The 18,593-nt window shown below is 36.0% G+C and overlaps 1 protein-coding gene across 9 annotated transcripts in view; it reads left to right on the top strand.

The window, feature by feature from the left end:
• The window catches only part of INTS6 (integrator complex subunit 6), a 113,860-nt gene that overhangs the window by 75,756 nt on the left and 19,511 nt on the right, over window positions 1-18,593 (top strand). For 5 of the 9 annotated variants that reach the window (XM_059684549.1, XM_059684550.1, XM_059684552.1 and 2 more), the window contains 9 exons: window positions 956-1,110; window positions 6,423-6,575; window positions 7,205-7,337; window positions 8,804-8,898; window positions 10,711-10,821; window positions 12,216-12,431; window positions 14,747-14,873; window positions 16,128-16,270; window positions 16,468-16,699. In XM_059684549.1, the coding sequence (XP_059540532.1) occupies window positions 956-1,110; window positions 6,423-6,575; window positions 7,205-7,337; window positions 8,804-8,898; window positions 10,711-10,821; window positions 12,216-12,431; window positions 14,747-14,873; window positions 16,128-16,270; window positions 16,468-16,699 (1,365 nt within the window). The remainder of the gene's footprint in view (window positions 1-955; window positions 1,111-6,422; window positions 6,576-7,204; window positions 7,338-8,803; window positions 8,899-10,710; window positions 10,822-12,215; window positions 12,432-14,746; window positions 14,874-16,127; window positions 16,271-16,467; window positions 16,700-18,593) is intronic. The other 4 variants (XM_059684551.1, XM_059684556.1, XM_059684553.1 and 1 more) reach the window with 4 other exon arrangements.

The following is an 18,593-nucleotide window of genomic DNA, read 5'->3' on the forward strand; positions in this document are numbered from 1 at the left end:
TTTCATGTTAAAGGTAGGTATTGAAATGGCCCCGGTGAGGTAGGGATAGCCCTGGTGAGGTAGGGATGACCCCAGTGAGGTCGGGACGGCCCTGGTCAGGTCGGGACGGCCCCGGTGAGGTCAAGACGGCCCTGGTGAGGACAAAACAGCCCTGGTGAGGTTGGGACGGCTCCAGTGAGGTTGGGACAGATAATGGGGACCAGTATAGACTGATGAACAGGGGTAGATGCAGAGGCAGAGCAGCATTGAACAGACTGTCAAACTACAGTGGGAAGCCTGGGGAGGGTTTGGGGGCGGGGGGGGGGGGTTAAGAGATCAACCAAAGGACTTATATGCATGCATGTAAGTATAACCAATGGACACAAGACACTAGGGGGTAGGGGAGGCCGGGGGAATGTCAAGGGTGGGGAAAAGGAGGCATATGTAATACTCTTTGTAATACTTCATGAAATAAAAATTATTTTTTTTAAAAAAAAGGCAGGTATTTCAAATCTGGATTTGCATATTAAGTTTTTCTTTAGTTATTAGTCTTTAGTTAAAATGATTACTTTTTTAGCAATACTTGCCTAGTATTTCCTAAGTCAACCACAATGATGAAGATATTGAGTGTTTGCCTTTATCATCTGATGGGGGAAACATATCATTCATTAAATAACTATTTACCATGAAGTATGTTTTACATATTCTGATTGGGCAAGCAAATGATACTGTGAGCCCTCCTTTCAACTGCTGAACTCATAGTTGGCATTTGCAGACTTTACTCTCTAGTAAATTTTAATCTCATATAAATGTTAAGCAGTTGTGATAGTATTGTACCATTTAAGAAAACTAGGCCAATTCAGAATTGAACAAGTATTGGGACATTTTTATTAAGTAATAACAGATATAATTGAACTTTTTGATATTTTCCCCCTTAATGATACATGCTTTTTTTGTGTCAATTTCTTTGCAATAGATGGGCAGCCAGATATATCAAGGCCTTTTGGATCTCAGCCTTGGCATAGCTGTCACAAACTCATATATGTCAGGCCAAATCCCAAAACTGGGGTTCCTATAGGTCACTGGCCTGTTCCAGAGTCTTTTTGGCCAGATCAGAATTCTCCAACACTAGTAAGTACCAGAGAAACTGTGACTTTGTAATAGTAGCCATTTAGTTGTTTTTCATACTAGTTTTACTATTATCAGTTAAATGTGTGGCTAGTTTACAGGAATCAGAAAGATGTTCAAAGTGCTATGATAAGCTATTAGTTGCTTTAGTATACTGTATTGTTATGTAGTAATGGGAAAAAAGTCATCTTTTCTTTAGAATCTAATACTATGCTTATGTTTTTATTATTTAGCATCTGGGTACAGAATCATAAATATAAGGAGTTTCTCTTTGGACTCTAAACATAATGTAACAAAGATTTGTCTTGGAGACATGATTTGGAACTTAAGTGAAGGCTTCCACAATAATTTTGATAGTTTGCTTTCAATCTCTTAGGAGTTGACTTTCATGGTTTTAGTTATATTCAGTGTTGTCAGTCTAGAGATTTAAGGTAGAAAGATGTTCTGCTCTTGTTTATATGAATTACTATTATTTAAAATACTAGGAGCCCGGTGCATGAAATTCATGCACTGGGTGTGTGTATGGGGGGCGGAGTGTCCCTCAGCCCAGCCTGCCCCCTCTCACATACTGGGAGCCCTCAGGCATTGACCCCCATCACCCTCCAATCGCAGGATCGGCCCCGTGCCCAGGCCTGACGCCTCTGGCCTAGGCGTCCGGCCCGGGCAGTGGAGGACCTGCAGTGGCAGCGGGGGGTGCCGCGATTGCGCGGGCTCCACCCCTGCCCCTACAGGATGCCTCTGGCTGAGGCGTCCGGCCCGGGCAGCGGGGACCCACAGCTGCAGCGGCCCCGCGATCGTGGGCTTCGCTTTAGGCCCAGGCAAGGGACCCCTAGCTCCTGGGACTGCCAGCTTCAACCGTGCCCAGCTCCCATCGCTGGCTCCACCCCTACTTCCTGCTATCACTGGCCAGGGCGGAAAAGGCACCTGATTCTCCGATCATGGCTGGGGGGCAGGGCAAAGGCGGCCCCAGGGCCGCCTTTGCCCTGCCCCCCAGCTCTTAGCTCCCCCCTGGGTTTCCGATCACTGTCAGTGTCAGGGGGCTTCTTCCTGCTTTCCCTTTCGCCTCCCTGCATTGTGCCTACATATGCAAATTAATCGCCATCTTGTTGACAGTTAACTGCCAATCTTAGTTGGCAGTTAATTTGCATATAGCCCTGATTAGCCAATGAAAAGGGTAGCTCGTACGCCAATTACCATTTTTCTCTTTTATTAGTGTTGATATTTTTATTGATTTCAAAGAGAAAGGGAGATGGAGAGAGAGAGAGAAAGAAACATTAATAATGAGAGATAATTTTTGATTGGCTGCCTTTCTGCACCTGGGATCCAACTGTGACCTCCTGTTTCATAGATCGACACTCTACCATTGAGCCACACCATCTGGGCTACATGAATTATTTTTTAGAAACAATGAGGCTTGCCATAGCCAGTGTGGCTAAGTGGATAGAGTGTCGGCCTGCAGACTGAAGGGTCTAGGGTTCAATTCCGGTCAAGAGCACACACCTCTATTGCAGGCTCCTCCCTGGCCTGGGCCCTGGTCCGGGCTCATACAGGAGGCAACTAATCAATGTGTTTCTCTCACATCAATATTTCTCTCTGTCTTTCCCTCTCTCTTCCATCCTTTCTAAAAAAACAAAGGAAAAATATCCTCTGATGAGGAATAAGAAAACAACAAAAGAAACAGTGGGGCTTATTGAATGATATATATGAATTATCAGTGTTCACAATATAGTTTTTCTAATAATAAGGTAAATTTATACAAAACAATCTAATCTTGTTAATATATTTTCTTTTGCATTAGTATATTTTTCTAGTATTTGAGGGCATCATGGCTATTTTGTGGGAGAGCATGGCATATTACCCTTAGAAGAATTATATTTTTATTACTTTGAAGATAAGAATTATATTTCAGATACCATTAAGCAGTCTTGAATGTTTCATATAGCTATCATTTATGACTTAAACTGAATCCTATTTGACACCTTTTATACTTTAAACCTATATCAACTCTTCAGGATAATATTTACTTTTAATCTACACAAGCTCTATAAAGTGATATTTCTTTTATTCATTTGGGGTTTAATGAAATTAAGTTTTTATAAATTTCAGTGAGGTATCTTCTTTATTCCTTTTCTCTTTTTCTGATTGAACCATCATAGTTTTTCCAGTCTGGCCTTATAGAGAAATTCTCAATTTCTTTGTTCATTTTACTTTCTCTTCTGGAGCTCTTTCAACTCTTATAGAACAGATAACATATTTGTATGAAATATTGTCTTGTTGGTTATTCAGTCTATAGTCTTTATTTAATACCTACAGTAGTACATATGGTACTTTGTTGAGTCCTAATAGAAATTCAAAATCAGGATCACAAGCAATATCTATTAACATTACTGTAGTTGTCTATTGCAAATTATTACAAGCCATAGAGGAATTTGAAGTGTGGATAAGATTTCAGTGGGGAGAGAAAATAGTATGAGAAAAAAGTATGGAAGTAAATAGATCAAGGTGTATTTAGAGGAAAAGTAAGTGTATTCCTGAGTAACGTGGGTCAAAACACATATTGAGAGTACATTGAGAGTACTATTAAATGAGCCAAATTGTTCATGACTTTAAGTGCAGGGTTAAGGAATTTAAGTCTTTTTCAGTGGGACTGAAAGGATAACTGATGATATTTTTTACAGAGTGCTTTAGGAAAATTGATCTGGTGGTTGTTATTTGCAGCAAAAGTAGATGTGTTGGAAGGAGTAAGGTTTCCTATTGGGCAATTGCTATAGTTCACATAAGAGATATTAAGAGTTTGGATTAAGAAGATAGAAGAAAGAATCATAAGAAAGATGATAATGGGAAGAACTGGCAAATTTAGTGACTAAAGGATATTAGAGGGGAAATAAATTTTTATTTCAAATAAAAAGTATTGATATTGAAAATAAATGTGATTTATTAGAGACTGATTCTGAATTTGAATCATGGCTCTACCAGTTATTAGCGAAACCTTAATTTCCTATCTGTTAAATAATTATAGTAGCTCCTATCTCATAGGCTTGTTTGGGGGATTAACTGAAATAATGCAAAATTTGTTTGCCAAATTCTAGAGGATTCCCTCTGCCTCTCTTTTCCTCTTGACCTCAATATTTTCATCCAAAAAACAAGTGAGTTTCATGGACTGATGCAATAAGCAATGTGTTAGGTACAACTTAGGCACAGGAGCATGAGATGAATAAAACGTAGTGCTCGCCCTGTTGACCTAACCATTTTATAGGAAGGTCAGACATATAAACATAGTAGAGTACAGTGTGTTACCTGTAATAGGGGGGCAGACCAGAACCCAGAGGAGGTGGTGCCCAATTGCCTCGTATGTGTTTAGGATACAGGGTGGGGATGAGTATAAGGAAAGAAGTCTTTTAGTGGTTGACACTTGCCAGTTCAGACTTCAAAACTTTATTTGCAATATACAAGGGAGAAAATAATAAAGCAGTCAAGAATAACATGTGAAATACAGGAACGTGAAAGATGATCTATTTGAGCAGTTGCAAATAGTTTGGCATGGCAGGAGCACAGAGTGTACACAGTGTGGTGGTTGAAAGGCAGACGGGGACCAGATCATTAAGGATCTTTGTGTATGATAAGAGTCTGGACCCTATTTTCAGGTGATTGGCTATTACTTTTATCAAGTACTTTCAGGTAGGGTAATTACATGATCATATACATTTCATGGCCTTAGAGGGTGCTGAATAATTAGGGAAACTAGTTAAAAATAAGCAGTTATACAAGTCTAGTCTGAGAAATGAAGGCATGAATTAGAGTGATAAGAATTAGAAGATAAATTTCTAGAGAGATGGGAATTTAGTACTGACTGAGGGTAGTAACTAAATACTGAGCACCTGTCATATTTGTATTCTGCTAAGTGGCTTGGAATTTATGGAATCTTTATCTAGATCTTTGTGACAGTTAAATATGGAGGATAAATAGAAGATATTAAGGATAATATCTAGGTTTTTAGAATAGATTTTGTGGTTTGGAGGAGAAATAACAAACTGGATTATAATGTATCTGAGGGACCTATAGGAGATTTAGTTTATGTCTAGCAGGCTGTTGAATACATAAGAGAAATGAGAGGGATCTGGTCCCAACACAGATTTGGGAGCCACCAATGTACACATAGTAACCGAGGCTGAGAGTCCTTTATAGCTATGAAATTTTAAATTATATCTTCATAGCTCATATTTTCTTCACCGATCTTCATTTGGTGAGATTTTATTTTCCATTTTCTAACAATTATTATTAGTTCAGTCATGATTCAAGGTCCCAGGATGGGGATCACCATGTACCCAGGGCTTCCTTGCCACCCTGGGAGAAGGATGAAGGACAGAGAGATGTGTGGGGCCAGTTCAGATCTCAGGAATCATGACTTCTGCCTGGTGGTTGTGTCCTAGGCTGACACCCAGGATATGGGACAGGGGCATTTGTACATTCACCAGGAACTTTCATATACGGAGACATATCCCCCAGGTGGCCAGCAGCTCCCTTTCCAGTTCTGGCTGAGGAAGTGACTCTCAGAGGGCAGGCTGGTAGATCTTGATTTTGGCCTTGATGTCTTCTGCAATGTTGCTGACTTGTAAAGATGCCCCTAAAGCTGGTTGGAGCTCAATGTGACCCTCAAAAAAGACCAATGAGATTTTTAAGAAGGACACTATTAAGGAGAAAATAGAGTAACATGCTCCCACCCTTTTTTTTTTTTTTTGAAGTATTGTATCTCTAGAAGTAGGGTGTATAAACCACAGGGATAACCAAAACAGTCTACCACAATAGGGAAGGAATACATTAAAACTTTTATTGTGTACCTATACATATATACATACTTAATAATTTAAAAATAATTATAAAATAAATATATATATAATGTCCTAACTTAATTGTGTATTCAAAAATTTGAAGGTATATGATCAGTTTGGAAACCACTACTCTATACAAGTAATTAAATTTCTACAAGTGAGGACTTAAAATTGAAGGTTTCTATATGTTTCTTGTTTCTTGGATATAAAACTCAATGAGTGCTTAGTCTAAAATTTTACATTGTAAACCTAAAAAGATTTCCATTTTATATAGATTTTGAAGTGTTTTGTGTTTTTCTTCTGAATATTATATAATTTAAGCTTTGCATTTTCAAGTATTTTCTTTCAGCTAATGATGCTTTCTGTAGTAAATTAAACTCTTACAAGCAAAACTTAGAAACTAAGTAAATTTTGGTAATGAGGGATACTGAAAGTGAGTTTGTTTCTGGTATTTTGTGTAAATAGTAATAAGATTTTCCCCTCTAGCCACCTCGTACATCTCATCCTGTAGTGAAGTTTTCCTGTACAGACTGTGAACCAATGGTTATTGACAAATTACCTTTTGACAAATATGAGTTGGAACCTTCACCACTGACTCAATTTATCCTGGAAAGGAAATCTCCTCAAACATGTTGGCAGGTGAGCTGAACAATTATTTAAGTTAAATGTTTCCTAAAAAGTTAAATAAAATCAATAGTTTATATAACATTCTGTAAAGGTTTTAACCTTCATAAAAATACGAAGTTTTGCCCGGCCAATGTGGCTCATTTGGTTGGAAAAGTCATCACCAAAAGGTTGTGAGTTTGATTTCTGGTCAGGGCACATACACAGGTTTTGGGTTCAGTCCCAAACCAGGCACATAAGGGAGGCAGTGAATTGATGTCTGTCTCTGTCTCTCTCTGTCTCTCTCTCTCTCTGTCTCTCTCTCTCTCCTTCTCTCTCTCTACCTCTCCCTTCCTCTCAAACTCAGTTAAAACGTATCTGAAGATGAGGATTAAAAAATAATAAGTTTTGCCCTAACCAGTTTGGCTCAGTGGATAGAGCATCGGCCTGCAGACTGAAGGGTCCCAGGTTCAATTCTGGTAAAGGGCATGTACCTTGATTGCAGGCACATCCCCAGTAGGGAGTGTGCAGAAGGCAGCTGATCGATGTTTTTCTCTCATCGATGTTTCTAACTCCTCTATCCCTCTCCCCTCCTCACTGTAAAAAAACTCAATAAAATATATTAAAAATAATAATAATAAGTTTTAACCACTCCTTTTTAACAGGTATATGTGAGCAATAGTGCAAAATATAGTGAACTTGGTCATCCCTTTGGTTACTTGAAAGCCAGTACAGCACTGAATTGTGTCAACTTATTTGTGATGCCTTATAATTACCCAGTCCTCCTTCCCCTTTTAGGTAAGTCATTCTTGTCACATTCTCTGTGGCTTTAGCATACATACATATTTCCTAAAAATAAACTTTGGGAACGTTTTTTGTGAGTCTTTTATCTGCTAAAAATTAATGAAAATGTCTTTAAAATTTTAAACCTGTCAAAGGTCGTTTTATTACATGTTTGTGGTAAATTGAAAGGCAGTGTCAAATCACCTTTGAGTCAACAATTTATGAAGGTAGTATATTTTAAATTTTTTAATTAAATATTCTAGCCCTGGCCAGGTGGCTCAGTTGGTTGGAGCCTTGTCCTGTAGACCAAAAGGTTGTGGGTTTGATTCCCAGTCAAAACACATACCCAGGTTTTAGTGTTCGATGCCCGGCTGGGACTCATATAAGAGGCAACTGATCGATGTGTCTCTCTCTAAAATCAATAAACATGTCCTCAGGTGAGGATTAAAAAAAATTAAATATTCTAATTCTTTAAGTTAGATTAAATTTAAGTTAGATTTCTTACATAGAATTAGTAACGTAGGCTTTGTATTTGGTAAATAAGACATTTTGTGAAGCATAGTCATAAAATCTGAGTGTATTTTCTTGTAAGAATTTATCTTAATTTCACTTGGCAGATATTTTTATTTTTTAAAAAAATTAACCTGTTCCAAAATCTATACTAATAAAAGGGTAATATGCTAATTAAACCGGGTCAACTGGACATCTTCTGGTCATCCTGCCTTCCTTCCAGACAAAGCCACGGTGGCGGGGGCCGAGGCAGAGGCAGTTAGGGGCAATCAGGCCAGCAGGGGAGGGAAGTTAGGGGCGATCAGGCAGGCAGGCAGAGGGGTTAGGGGCAATCAGGCAGGCAGGCAGGTGAGCAGTTAGGAGCCAGCAGTCCCAGATTGTGAGAGGGAGGATCAGGCCTAAACCGGCAGTTGGACATTCCCTGAGGGGTCCTAGATTGGAGAGGGTGCAGGCTGGGCTGAGGGGACCCTGCCCTCACCCACCCCCCCACCCCCGCATGAATTTCATGCACCGGGCCTCTAGTAATATGATAAAAGCCTAAAGTTAGTTTATGGGGACCATTTGTCTATAATTTTTGAAGAGTACTATTGGAGAAGACTAATTTTCCTTTATGAAATCACTTCAGATTTTGTAGTCAAAATATTAGTAGGTATATTTTATAGAAAACACTTGGCATACTTGTTTCTTTTCTCAAATCTGTTTCATGTCTAGGTCTATATAGGGTACAGTTTTTCCTTGTGTGTTTCCTGATTCCACCTTGATGTAATTCTATACAATTATTGGCTTTTTTTTAAAAATGGTATTACTAATTGAAAATTCCAGAACCAAAAATTTTACTACTTTTATTTTATTAAAAGCTTATATCTCATGTTACTCTTCCTCTTACAAATAAGAAAACAGACTAATCTGACCTGATTTTCATCTGTGAGAACAATGAGTAATAATAGTTTGTTTACATTATACATTTATAGATGACTTGTTTAAAGTACATAAAGCAAAACCAACATTAAAATGGAGACAGTCATTCGAAAGTTATTTGAAGACAATGCCTCCCTACTATCTTGGGGTAAGAATATTATTGTTAAAAATAGAAGTTGTTATAAAGTTTTATATTATGCTTATACTTTATTGCATTACAAACTTCTATTTAATGCTGTTATAGATTAAATGTCATGAAAATTGTGTGTACAAATAACCAGTATAGATATTGTGGGAAAGAAATGTTTCATGACTTACAAAATGATAATGATGATGATCATGAATATATACAATGCTTACCCTGCGCCTGGTACTGTCCTAAGTACTTTACATGTATTAATCTTATTTAATTTATATGATAATCCTCTGAGGTAGGAATGATCATTGTTCCTGTTTCACAGATGAGGAAACTAAAGCACTAAAATATTAAGTTGTCTAAGGCTACATTGCAAATATATGGGGCACTGGAATTCAGTCCCAGGCAGTCTGGCTTTAGAATTTAGGTTTTTAATCTCAATTGTTGTACTGTATTTTTTAATTGCCATTTCAGAATTATTTCTCTCTAAGGGTATAAAATTATTTTTGTTTCATTAGTTCCTGAATCTTCAGAAATATGTTTTTAGGTTGAGATACATGTATATTCTCATAGAACCATATATTTTTAGAACCATAAATTTTCTAATTACTTAAAACCTAGTTTATCATAGAGATAAGACCAATAATGTGTATATTATTAAGTATACTTTATTTTATGAAAAGTAACTTTTTTAGACATTACTTCTGCTTTTAATTCAGGAATATTATAGCATTTGACTATAACTGATCTTTGTAAATGGTTCCTCATAAGAACATTAATTTCTTGAACTTTAAAAGTCATATTTTATAGTTTTAAGTGATAAGTTTATGAGTGTCTAGCACATAATGCCTGCCATGTAAGAGAGTGAAAGGAAGAAACACTTTGAATATCAAATGTTACATATGTTGACTCATTTACATTTTATAGCAACCTGAGGATTTAGCCAAAGCTACATGGATATTAAATATCAGAGCTGGGATTTGATTCTAGTTTTACACAAAGGCTTATACACTTTCTAATATGTCAATGAATTATCACCCTTTTTCTGTCTGTATTCCATTCAAATATGCTAGACACTCCTGCTAGTGATATTTTTCATTGTACAAAGTGGTTTCAATTGGTCTCTCATTACAATTAAATATTATTTCACTATATCACATCCATAATAAATATTAGACTTTTTTTCCTCCTCATTTTTCCTTCTGAGCTTCTTTCTGTTTTGTTTTTTTTCAGCCCAGCTAATAATAATGGTCATAATCATTAACACCTACTGAATGCTTACTGTGTGCCAGTTGCTTTTATAAGTGCTTTACTTGTATTGATTCATTTAAAACCATAACAACCATGTGAAGTAGATACTATTATTGTCGTTTATAAATGAGAAACTAAGACATAGAGAGGTTATATAACCTGGTATAGTGTTACAAAGCTAGTGAGTGGTTGAGTCACACCCACACAGTTACCCAAAGTAGAAATCTTCAATTTCCTTTTACTTCTTTTCAGCTACTACCCAAGTTCTACCAAATCTACCTCTGCAGTGTCTCCTGCTATTTCTTTTAAATTTACTATCTCCAGGGATACTAAGAAGTTCAAGACTTCACCTTTTCTCACCCTGGGTGTTATTATTATAGTCTCTAATCCCTTTTTACTAGTATTTCAAACTGCCTTTCGTACAACACAAACATTTTACTGAAATACAAATATGTTGTTACTTTCTTATTGAAGAAAAGGAGAAATTTGGGGGGCAAAAATGTTCAAAACTGACATAATACATCTAGCCATAAATTTCTGACAAGTGATGGTTGTTGTTTTTTTTGCCTATAGCCTCTGAGGAAAGCTGTTAGAATGATGGGAGCACCTAACCTCATAGCAGACAGTATGGAATATGGACTAAGTTACAGTGTCATTTCATACCTCAAAAAATTGAGTCAACAGGTAATGTTAAGAAATAGAGCCATTACATATTTTGAATGGTTTTTAAGATGGTTAGCAGACCAGATATTAGTTCTTGATAATCCTAAAAGAATTTCATTATATTACTATATTACATTTTAAAATCACATATATCATCTATAATAATAAAAGCATAATATGCAAATTGACCAAATGGCCGAACAACAGAACAACCCTCTGGAATACCTTCCAGACAGAGCCGGGGCTGCGAGGGCTGGCCAAGGCAGCCGGGCTGTGAAGGCCTAGTCTTGCACGAAGCTCGTGCATCAGGCCTCTAATATATCCATAATTCTGTCTCAAGTACATGGTATGCTATGATTTGAAATGTTAATTTCAAATAATAATTCCTAGTTTGTGAAATGGCTTCCTAGACTTCCTCTGTGTGAATATTCCTTGTTTTCTTTGAGAAATTTATGTTAGAAAGTTATTTTTCTAGGATAAAATATCAGTTTCTTTTGTGCTTTAAAACCTATAGTGTGTGTGTTTTTTTTCAAAATGGTAGTTTAGTTTGAAATGTTTGTAAGAGTCATTGGATTTTATTATTTTGGGCATAAATCACATTAACAGATACTATGGTAGTTCAGCAATAGAGTTTAACTCATTGCCAAGTTATTACTGTCATATAAAATACAACATTTTCCCAGTACTTCTGCCATCTCTACTTTCACTGCTACCAGTAATTGAAATGCAGGTTGTAAAGAGTCAAAATAATGGTATTTGCTTTCCAGTGAAAAATTACATTATCATTTGCTGTATGTATGAACATTAGTTATATACTAATATCTTTAAGTAAATATTGGTGCAATGATTTTTTTCTAATTTTATATCAGCTCTGAATTAGAAATACATATTTTCATTTAGGGCGTCTTTACATTTCATGGTTTAAGTATAGTAGGTATTAATAAATACAATTAGCCTGGTCGATGTGGCTCCATAGATTAAGCATGGTCCCATGCACTTAGAGTTCACCAGTTCAATTCCCAGTCAGGACACATGTGCTGGTTGCGGGCTCAATCCTTTGTATGGGACATGCAGGAGGCAGCTGATGGATGTTTCTCTCTCTCTTCCTCTCCTTTCCTCTCTCTAAAAAAATCAATAAAAACATTTTTTAAAAAAATTAGATAGGTAAATACAACTAAAGTTGTGTTTGTTCACCCTGCTCCAAAAGGTTATAATAATGATTTAAAATCATAAGACATTGTTTAAACTATGTTTAATTTACCAAGTACTTGACATAAAGTATGTCACTTGAGATTTTAATTTCTTATATACTTTTAAAATATATAAATGTTTAGTTTATAGAAGATTAAAACTATAGTATTTAATTTACCAATTTAGATTATATCAAGATAATTCTTGTTTCTTTTTTAATGTAGGCCAAAATAGAATCTGATCGAGTCATTGGATCTGTAGGCAAAAAAGTAGTACAGGAAACTGGAATTAAAGTCCGAAGCCGATCACATGGTTTATCAATGGCCTATAGGAAAGATTTTCAACAACTCCTCCAGGGAATTTCAGAGGATGTTCCTCATAGACTGCTGGACCTGAACATGAAAGAATACACTGGGTTCCAAGTTGCTTTGCTCAATAAGGTAATAGTTACATGAATTTAATACTGCTCTAGTTATATTCTGTTATATTGAATATAGATCAAATTTTCTGTTAACTGAAACTGTCCAAATTTTCAGAAGTACTTTTTATGCCTCTGCAGAATAATGATCATTATACTTTGATTGAATAATTGAATTTTAGAATTAAAGCAGACAGCCCTGGCTGGTCTCAATTGGTTGGGCATCTTCCTGTGCACTGAAAGATTGCCAGTTTGATTCCTGGTCAGGGCACATGCATGGGATGTGGTCTCAACCGCCCCCCTGCATCTCCACCCCTAGTGGAGAGCATGTAGGAGGCAGCAAATTGATGTTGCACTCTCACATTGATGTTTTTCTCTCTCTCTCCCTTACTCTTTCTAAAAATCAATAGCTGTTCTTAAAAAAAAAAAAACTGTCCATGGTGAGTGAATGAATGTATTAATAAAAAGTAAACCAACCCATTTATTTTTATAAGGTAGTAAACAAAGGCTTAGAGATTGCTTAAAGTTATATAGCTAATGGTAGAGTCACTGTAATTTGGTACTTATAACCTTGGGTGTACAGTGTGATCCTAAAATGCTTTATGAATACTTGCTATTAAAAAGACCTAATTCCAGCAGCTTTTATATTAAAAAAAAAAAAGTTGATTCTAAAATTCATATGGAAGTGTAAAGGTACTAGAATAGCTAAAACAGTTTTGGAAACGAATAAAGTTGGACAACTTGCACTATCTAATTTTAAAAATTACTGTGAAAAAATAACTAAATAAAAATAAAAATTACTGTGAAGCTATAGTGATCAACACTTTGTGTTGTTGGCATACGGATAAACATATAGATCAATGGAACAGAATATAGTCTAGAAGTAGGCCCTCACACAAATAGTCAATTAATTTTTAACAAGGTGCCAAAATAATTCAGTAAGTGAGAATACAATCCTTTCAACAAGTAGCACTAGAAAAATTGGATATCCATATTCAAATTACTTAACTTGATCCTTACCTAACATTATTTGAAGTGATCATGCTCTTAAGTATAAGAACTAAAACTGTAAACTAAAAGAAAACTAGAGAAAATAATCATGAACTTGGGTCATGGATCATGGAAGAGTTCTAAAATACAAAACAAAAAGAACTTGATAAATTGAACTTCATTGAAATTATTAATTCAAATGAAACTTGGAAAAATTAAAAGGAACTTATAACCTGGGAACAAAACACATATTGAATAAAGAACTTAATATCAAAATCCTTAAAGAACTCAAAGAACCTAATAAAGAGATAAACATCCCCATAAAAAAAGGGCAAATATTTGAACAGATACTTCACCAGATAAGATATACAAACTTGAACAAGCACATGAAAAGACAGTCAACCTTATTGATCATTAGGGAAATGGAAATTAAAACCATAATGAGGTCCCATTTTATACCCACTAGAATAGCTAAAATTTAAAAGACTGAAAAATGTCAAGTATTGGTGAGGATGTAGAGCAACTGGAACTCTCATATATTATATTAATATATGTAATATATATGTTGTTTGTATAGCAATTGTAAGTATCTACTCAAGATAAATGGGTAGATATTATTATTGATAATACTCCAAAACTCTAAACAGTCCAGTGTTGATCAACTAGTGAATAGGTCAAAGATATGGCATATCCATATAATGAAATACTACTTTACTGTGATAAAAAAGGAATAGACTACTGACACATGAACAACATGGATGAATCTCAAAAACATCATGCTCAGTGAAAGAAGTCAGATAGAAAATTTAAGATATTGCAAAATTCCATTTATGAAATGGAATGTACAGAGACAGAAAGCAGATAAGTTGTTGCCTGGGGCTAATAATAGGAATTGATTACAAATGGGCATAAGGAACTTTCTGAAATGATGGAAGTATTCTAAAACTGGATTGCGGTGATTGTTTCACAACTATAAATTTACTAATACTCATCGAACTGTATACTTAAATAGGCAGTTGTATAGCGTGTACATTATACATCAAAGCATAAGATAAAACCTTGGAAGTGTTTAAAATTTGGGTGTTTACTAGTACTTCTTTTAGTCAGAAAATATAATAAAATCTTGAGTTAGATGTAAATTTGGGATTATTTGGTTGAGCTCACTACCAAGTTTGTATCTTTTGGTTCCCAAAACAGTACTTTAAGATTGCATCACAACTCTATTCTGTTTTTTAAGGTAATTAGTTAACTTGTATATATTATTTTCAAACCTATGTGCAAGGTAGAGATTTTAGTCTCTTAATTCTGTGTTTATAAATAACTTTTGTCTTTGAATATTTTCAATAGGATTTAAAGCCACAGACATTTAGAAATGCATATGACATACCTAGACGGAATCTTTTGGATCACTTAACAAGAATGAGATTTAATCTTATGAAGAGCACCCGAAGATTTCTTAAAGGACAGGATGAAGGTTAGATTATGATTTTAATATTGGTATTTTTCTCTTTATATAAAAACACAATAGGGTAATACTGTAACTCTTAAAGAATTCTTGCACAATTCTCATTGTAAATTCAAGCAAATTAAGTAAAAAGTCATCCCTGATTCTTTACATTTCTTTCTGCCTTCACTATAGAATTTGCCCCAAATTCTATTCCCCAGATGTAACCACCTTTGTTAATAGCTTAGTTTCCTTTCTTGATTTTTCGTCCATTCACACATGCAGACACATAGACAAACTGAGTTATTTTATTATGATATACCAATATCTGATGGTTTAACTGTGGGTGGCCAGTAATTGTACAATTCTAATATTTCCTTCAACCATATGCATGGCACTTACTACAAATCAAGTCAGATGAAAATTTAACCTTTTGCTATCTCTTATGTAAGCATTCTAATAAATAAATATATATATATATATATATATATATATATATATATGAAAAAAGGGTTATGTATGTGATTTTTCTATAAATTCTATAATTAAATTGTGTATATTTGGAATAGAGTAGAAGAGACATTCATTTTCATGGTAAGGTTATACATTGCTAATTCTATGCACTGAAATTAGCTGCAATATTTTTGTTTTGTTTAGAACAGCGGTTCTCAACCTGTGGGTCGCGACCCCTTTGGGGGTCGAACAACCCTTTCACAGGGGTTGCCTAAGACCATCGAAAAACACATATATAATTACATATTGTTTTTGTGATTACTCACAATGCTTTAATTATGTTCAATTTGTAACAGTGAAATTGGGGGTCACCACAACATGAGGAACTGTATTAAAGGATCGAGGCATTAGGAAGGTTGAGAACCACTGGTTTAGAAGATAAAATCAATGATTTTAAATTTTATTTTAAAAATCTCAGAGTTTTATGTCACAATATTTATAATGGCAACACATTAATTTAGAGTATGTGGTAAGAGAAGACTGCCTAAATAACAAACACCAGGCAGCATCTATAATAATAAGAGCGTAATATGCTAATTAGACCAGACAACCTTCTGGACGAAGCCGGGCTGGAAGGAAAACCCGGGTCCCGGGTGCCTGCCAGGGAGAAGCCAGTGCCAGCAGCCGGGGCTGGGGGGGAGGAAGAGGAAGGCCTACTCTTGTACGAATTTCATGCATCAGGCCTCTAGTTCATATATAAGAAGATACGTGATGACTAGAACAGGTGTTAGTAAGGTTAACTCTTGTTGTTGCTTTATTTTGTTCGAAAAGATCAAGTACACAGTGTTCCTATAGCACAAATGGGGAATTACCAGGAATATCTCAAGCAAGTACCTTCTCCACTAAGAGAACTTGATCCTGATCAGCCTCGAAGGTTACATACATTTGGCAACCCTTTTAAGCTGGATAAAAAGGTAAATTTGAAATATTCCATTATATAATTTGTTTGTGCTAGGTACTGTGAATTTAAAGTAAGCTAAAGCTATTTTCCTGGTAGAGTACGTAATAAATGTCAACATAGTTAAATAGAGTTGTTTTCATGGAAATTAGAATTAGTTGTGCCATTTAAAAACTGAATATAAATCCAAGGAAATTATGTATTTTATTATAGGGTATGATGATAGATGAAGCAGATGAATTTGTGGCTGGACCTCAAAATAAACATAAACGACCTGGAGAACCAAATATGCAAGGGATCCCTAAAAGACGTCGCTGTATGTCTCCACTGCTGAGAGGCAGACAGCAGAATCCAGTTGTGAACAATCATATTGGAGGAAAAGGACCACCTATACCTATGACTCAAGCACAGCCAGATCTTATTAAACCCCTTCCTCTTCATAAAAGTAAGAGTTTAAAACAACATCAACAACAAAAACATTATTTGCTGCTTTTTGGTTCTTCAAAGAAGAGATTTTTAAATAGATTATAGAAAAAACTGATAAAGTCTAAGAGCTTTTAGAGAAGTTATGTTTATTCTAAATTGGCAATGTAATTATTTTTGTGTGTCTTTTTAATTAATGTTTTGTTGAGCATTTTATATTTTCATTATGCTTTATTAGTGTTTATAATCTAAAACAGCAGTTGCCAACTGGTGGTCTGTGAGCTCTGAAAGGTTGGTGATCACTGATCTAAAATATTTGCAAATTTTAAGTATTTTAAAATAATAGTTTTTAAAGGGATATTATCAATATCCATAGAAAGATGGTTTTCAATTTCAGTTTAATGCAGGCAATTATTAAATACCTGTGCTGTTTAGGTATAGCAGTGATCAAGATAGTGATTTCTGCTTTCACTTACAATGCATGAGGAAAGAAAGTCATTGGACATTTCATTAGAAGTGTGGTGAAAGGGACGTCAGGTATGTTGTAGACATATTTGGCATGAGAATTTAACTTGGTGTATAGGCTTAAGGCACTTTACTAGGGAGTTGTTTAAACCAGCACTTGAAGGGTGAATGGAATTAGTTAACTAAAGCTGTGCATTTGCCTATGCTAGAGGAGTAGTCTAAGAAGAGTATACGGTAAAGAGAAGGACATTGAAGGAACTGAAAATTTTAGTATAGCAGGAGTGTTGGGAATGAGATAAGGTGAAAACTGAAGGATAGGCCGAAGTCAGATCATGGAGGGCCTTCAGAAGCCATTGTAAAGGTTCTAGACTTCATTCTAAGGACATTGAGAATCCACTGAAAGGTTTAAAGAGGTAGTAGTGACCAGATATGATTAGCATTTTATAAAGACCATGAAATGTGTGGAATTTTATCAGGGAAGAATAACAATGGATGTAGGGAACCCTTAATGAATTGATGGATTTGTTAATTATAGGTAGTGATTATTCATGACTTATAGCATTTTAACTGGAGAGAAAACAAATATTTATATACCTCCTGATGGAATTACGCAGCACTACCTCTGAAGTAGTCCTAATCCCTCCACACACACACAAATTTTTTTTTAACATCAACCTGATCACACCTCTAGATCTAACTACCAATTTATAGGAAATATAAGGGACAGAGCATGTTAAATGACAAAAGAGGGATAAGATTAGTAAAATCATATATGGGAAACTATAGGACAAAGAATCTGGTGTGTGTGTTTCCAGAAAAATGCATAGAAAAAGATGTACAGAAGGACTTCATAGATTCAAATGTAGCTAAGAGACATATAAACCAGTTGTAATGTTGGGCCTGATTTGGACCCTGAGTCAAACAAAGTCAAACTTTTCAACAAACAAAAAATATATAAGGTAATTAAAATTATGGACACTGACTGCATATTTGATACTAGAGGCCCAGTGCACGAAATTTGTGCACAGTTGGGGGGGTTCCCTCAGCCAGACCTGCACCCTCTCCAATCCAGGAGCCCTCAGGGGATGTCCTACTGACGGCTTAGGCCCGCTCCCCATGGTTATCTGCTATCTGCGGGGCCCAGTTGGCCACTCACGGGTCGCCATGGGCGACGGCCAAGTGGGCCCTGCTGTGCATGGTCTGCGGGGCCCGCTTGGCCACTCCTGGGTCACCGCAGGTGACAGCCAAGTGGACCCTGCCCTCAGCGGCTGCCCCTGGGAATAGAGGACTCCAGCGGGGCTGAGAGGACTGGGCGCTGCCATCTTGTTGCTGTGGGCGCCACCATCTTTGTGTCAGAGTGATGATTAATTTGCATATTACTCTTATTAGGTAGGATTGTTAAAACATTATTTTGAATGCACAGTAAGCAGTTAGGAAACCCAGGGAAGAGC

The sequence above is a fragment of the Myotis daubentonii genome, chromosome 2, assembly GCF_963259705.1.
Source record: "Myotis daubentonii chromosome 2, mMyoDau2.1, whole genome shotgun sequence".
Taxonomy (NCBI): domain Eukaryota; kingdom Metazoa; phylum Chordata; class Mammalia; order Chiroptera; family Vespertilionidae; genus Myotis; species Myotis daubentonii.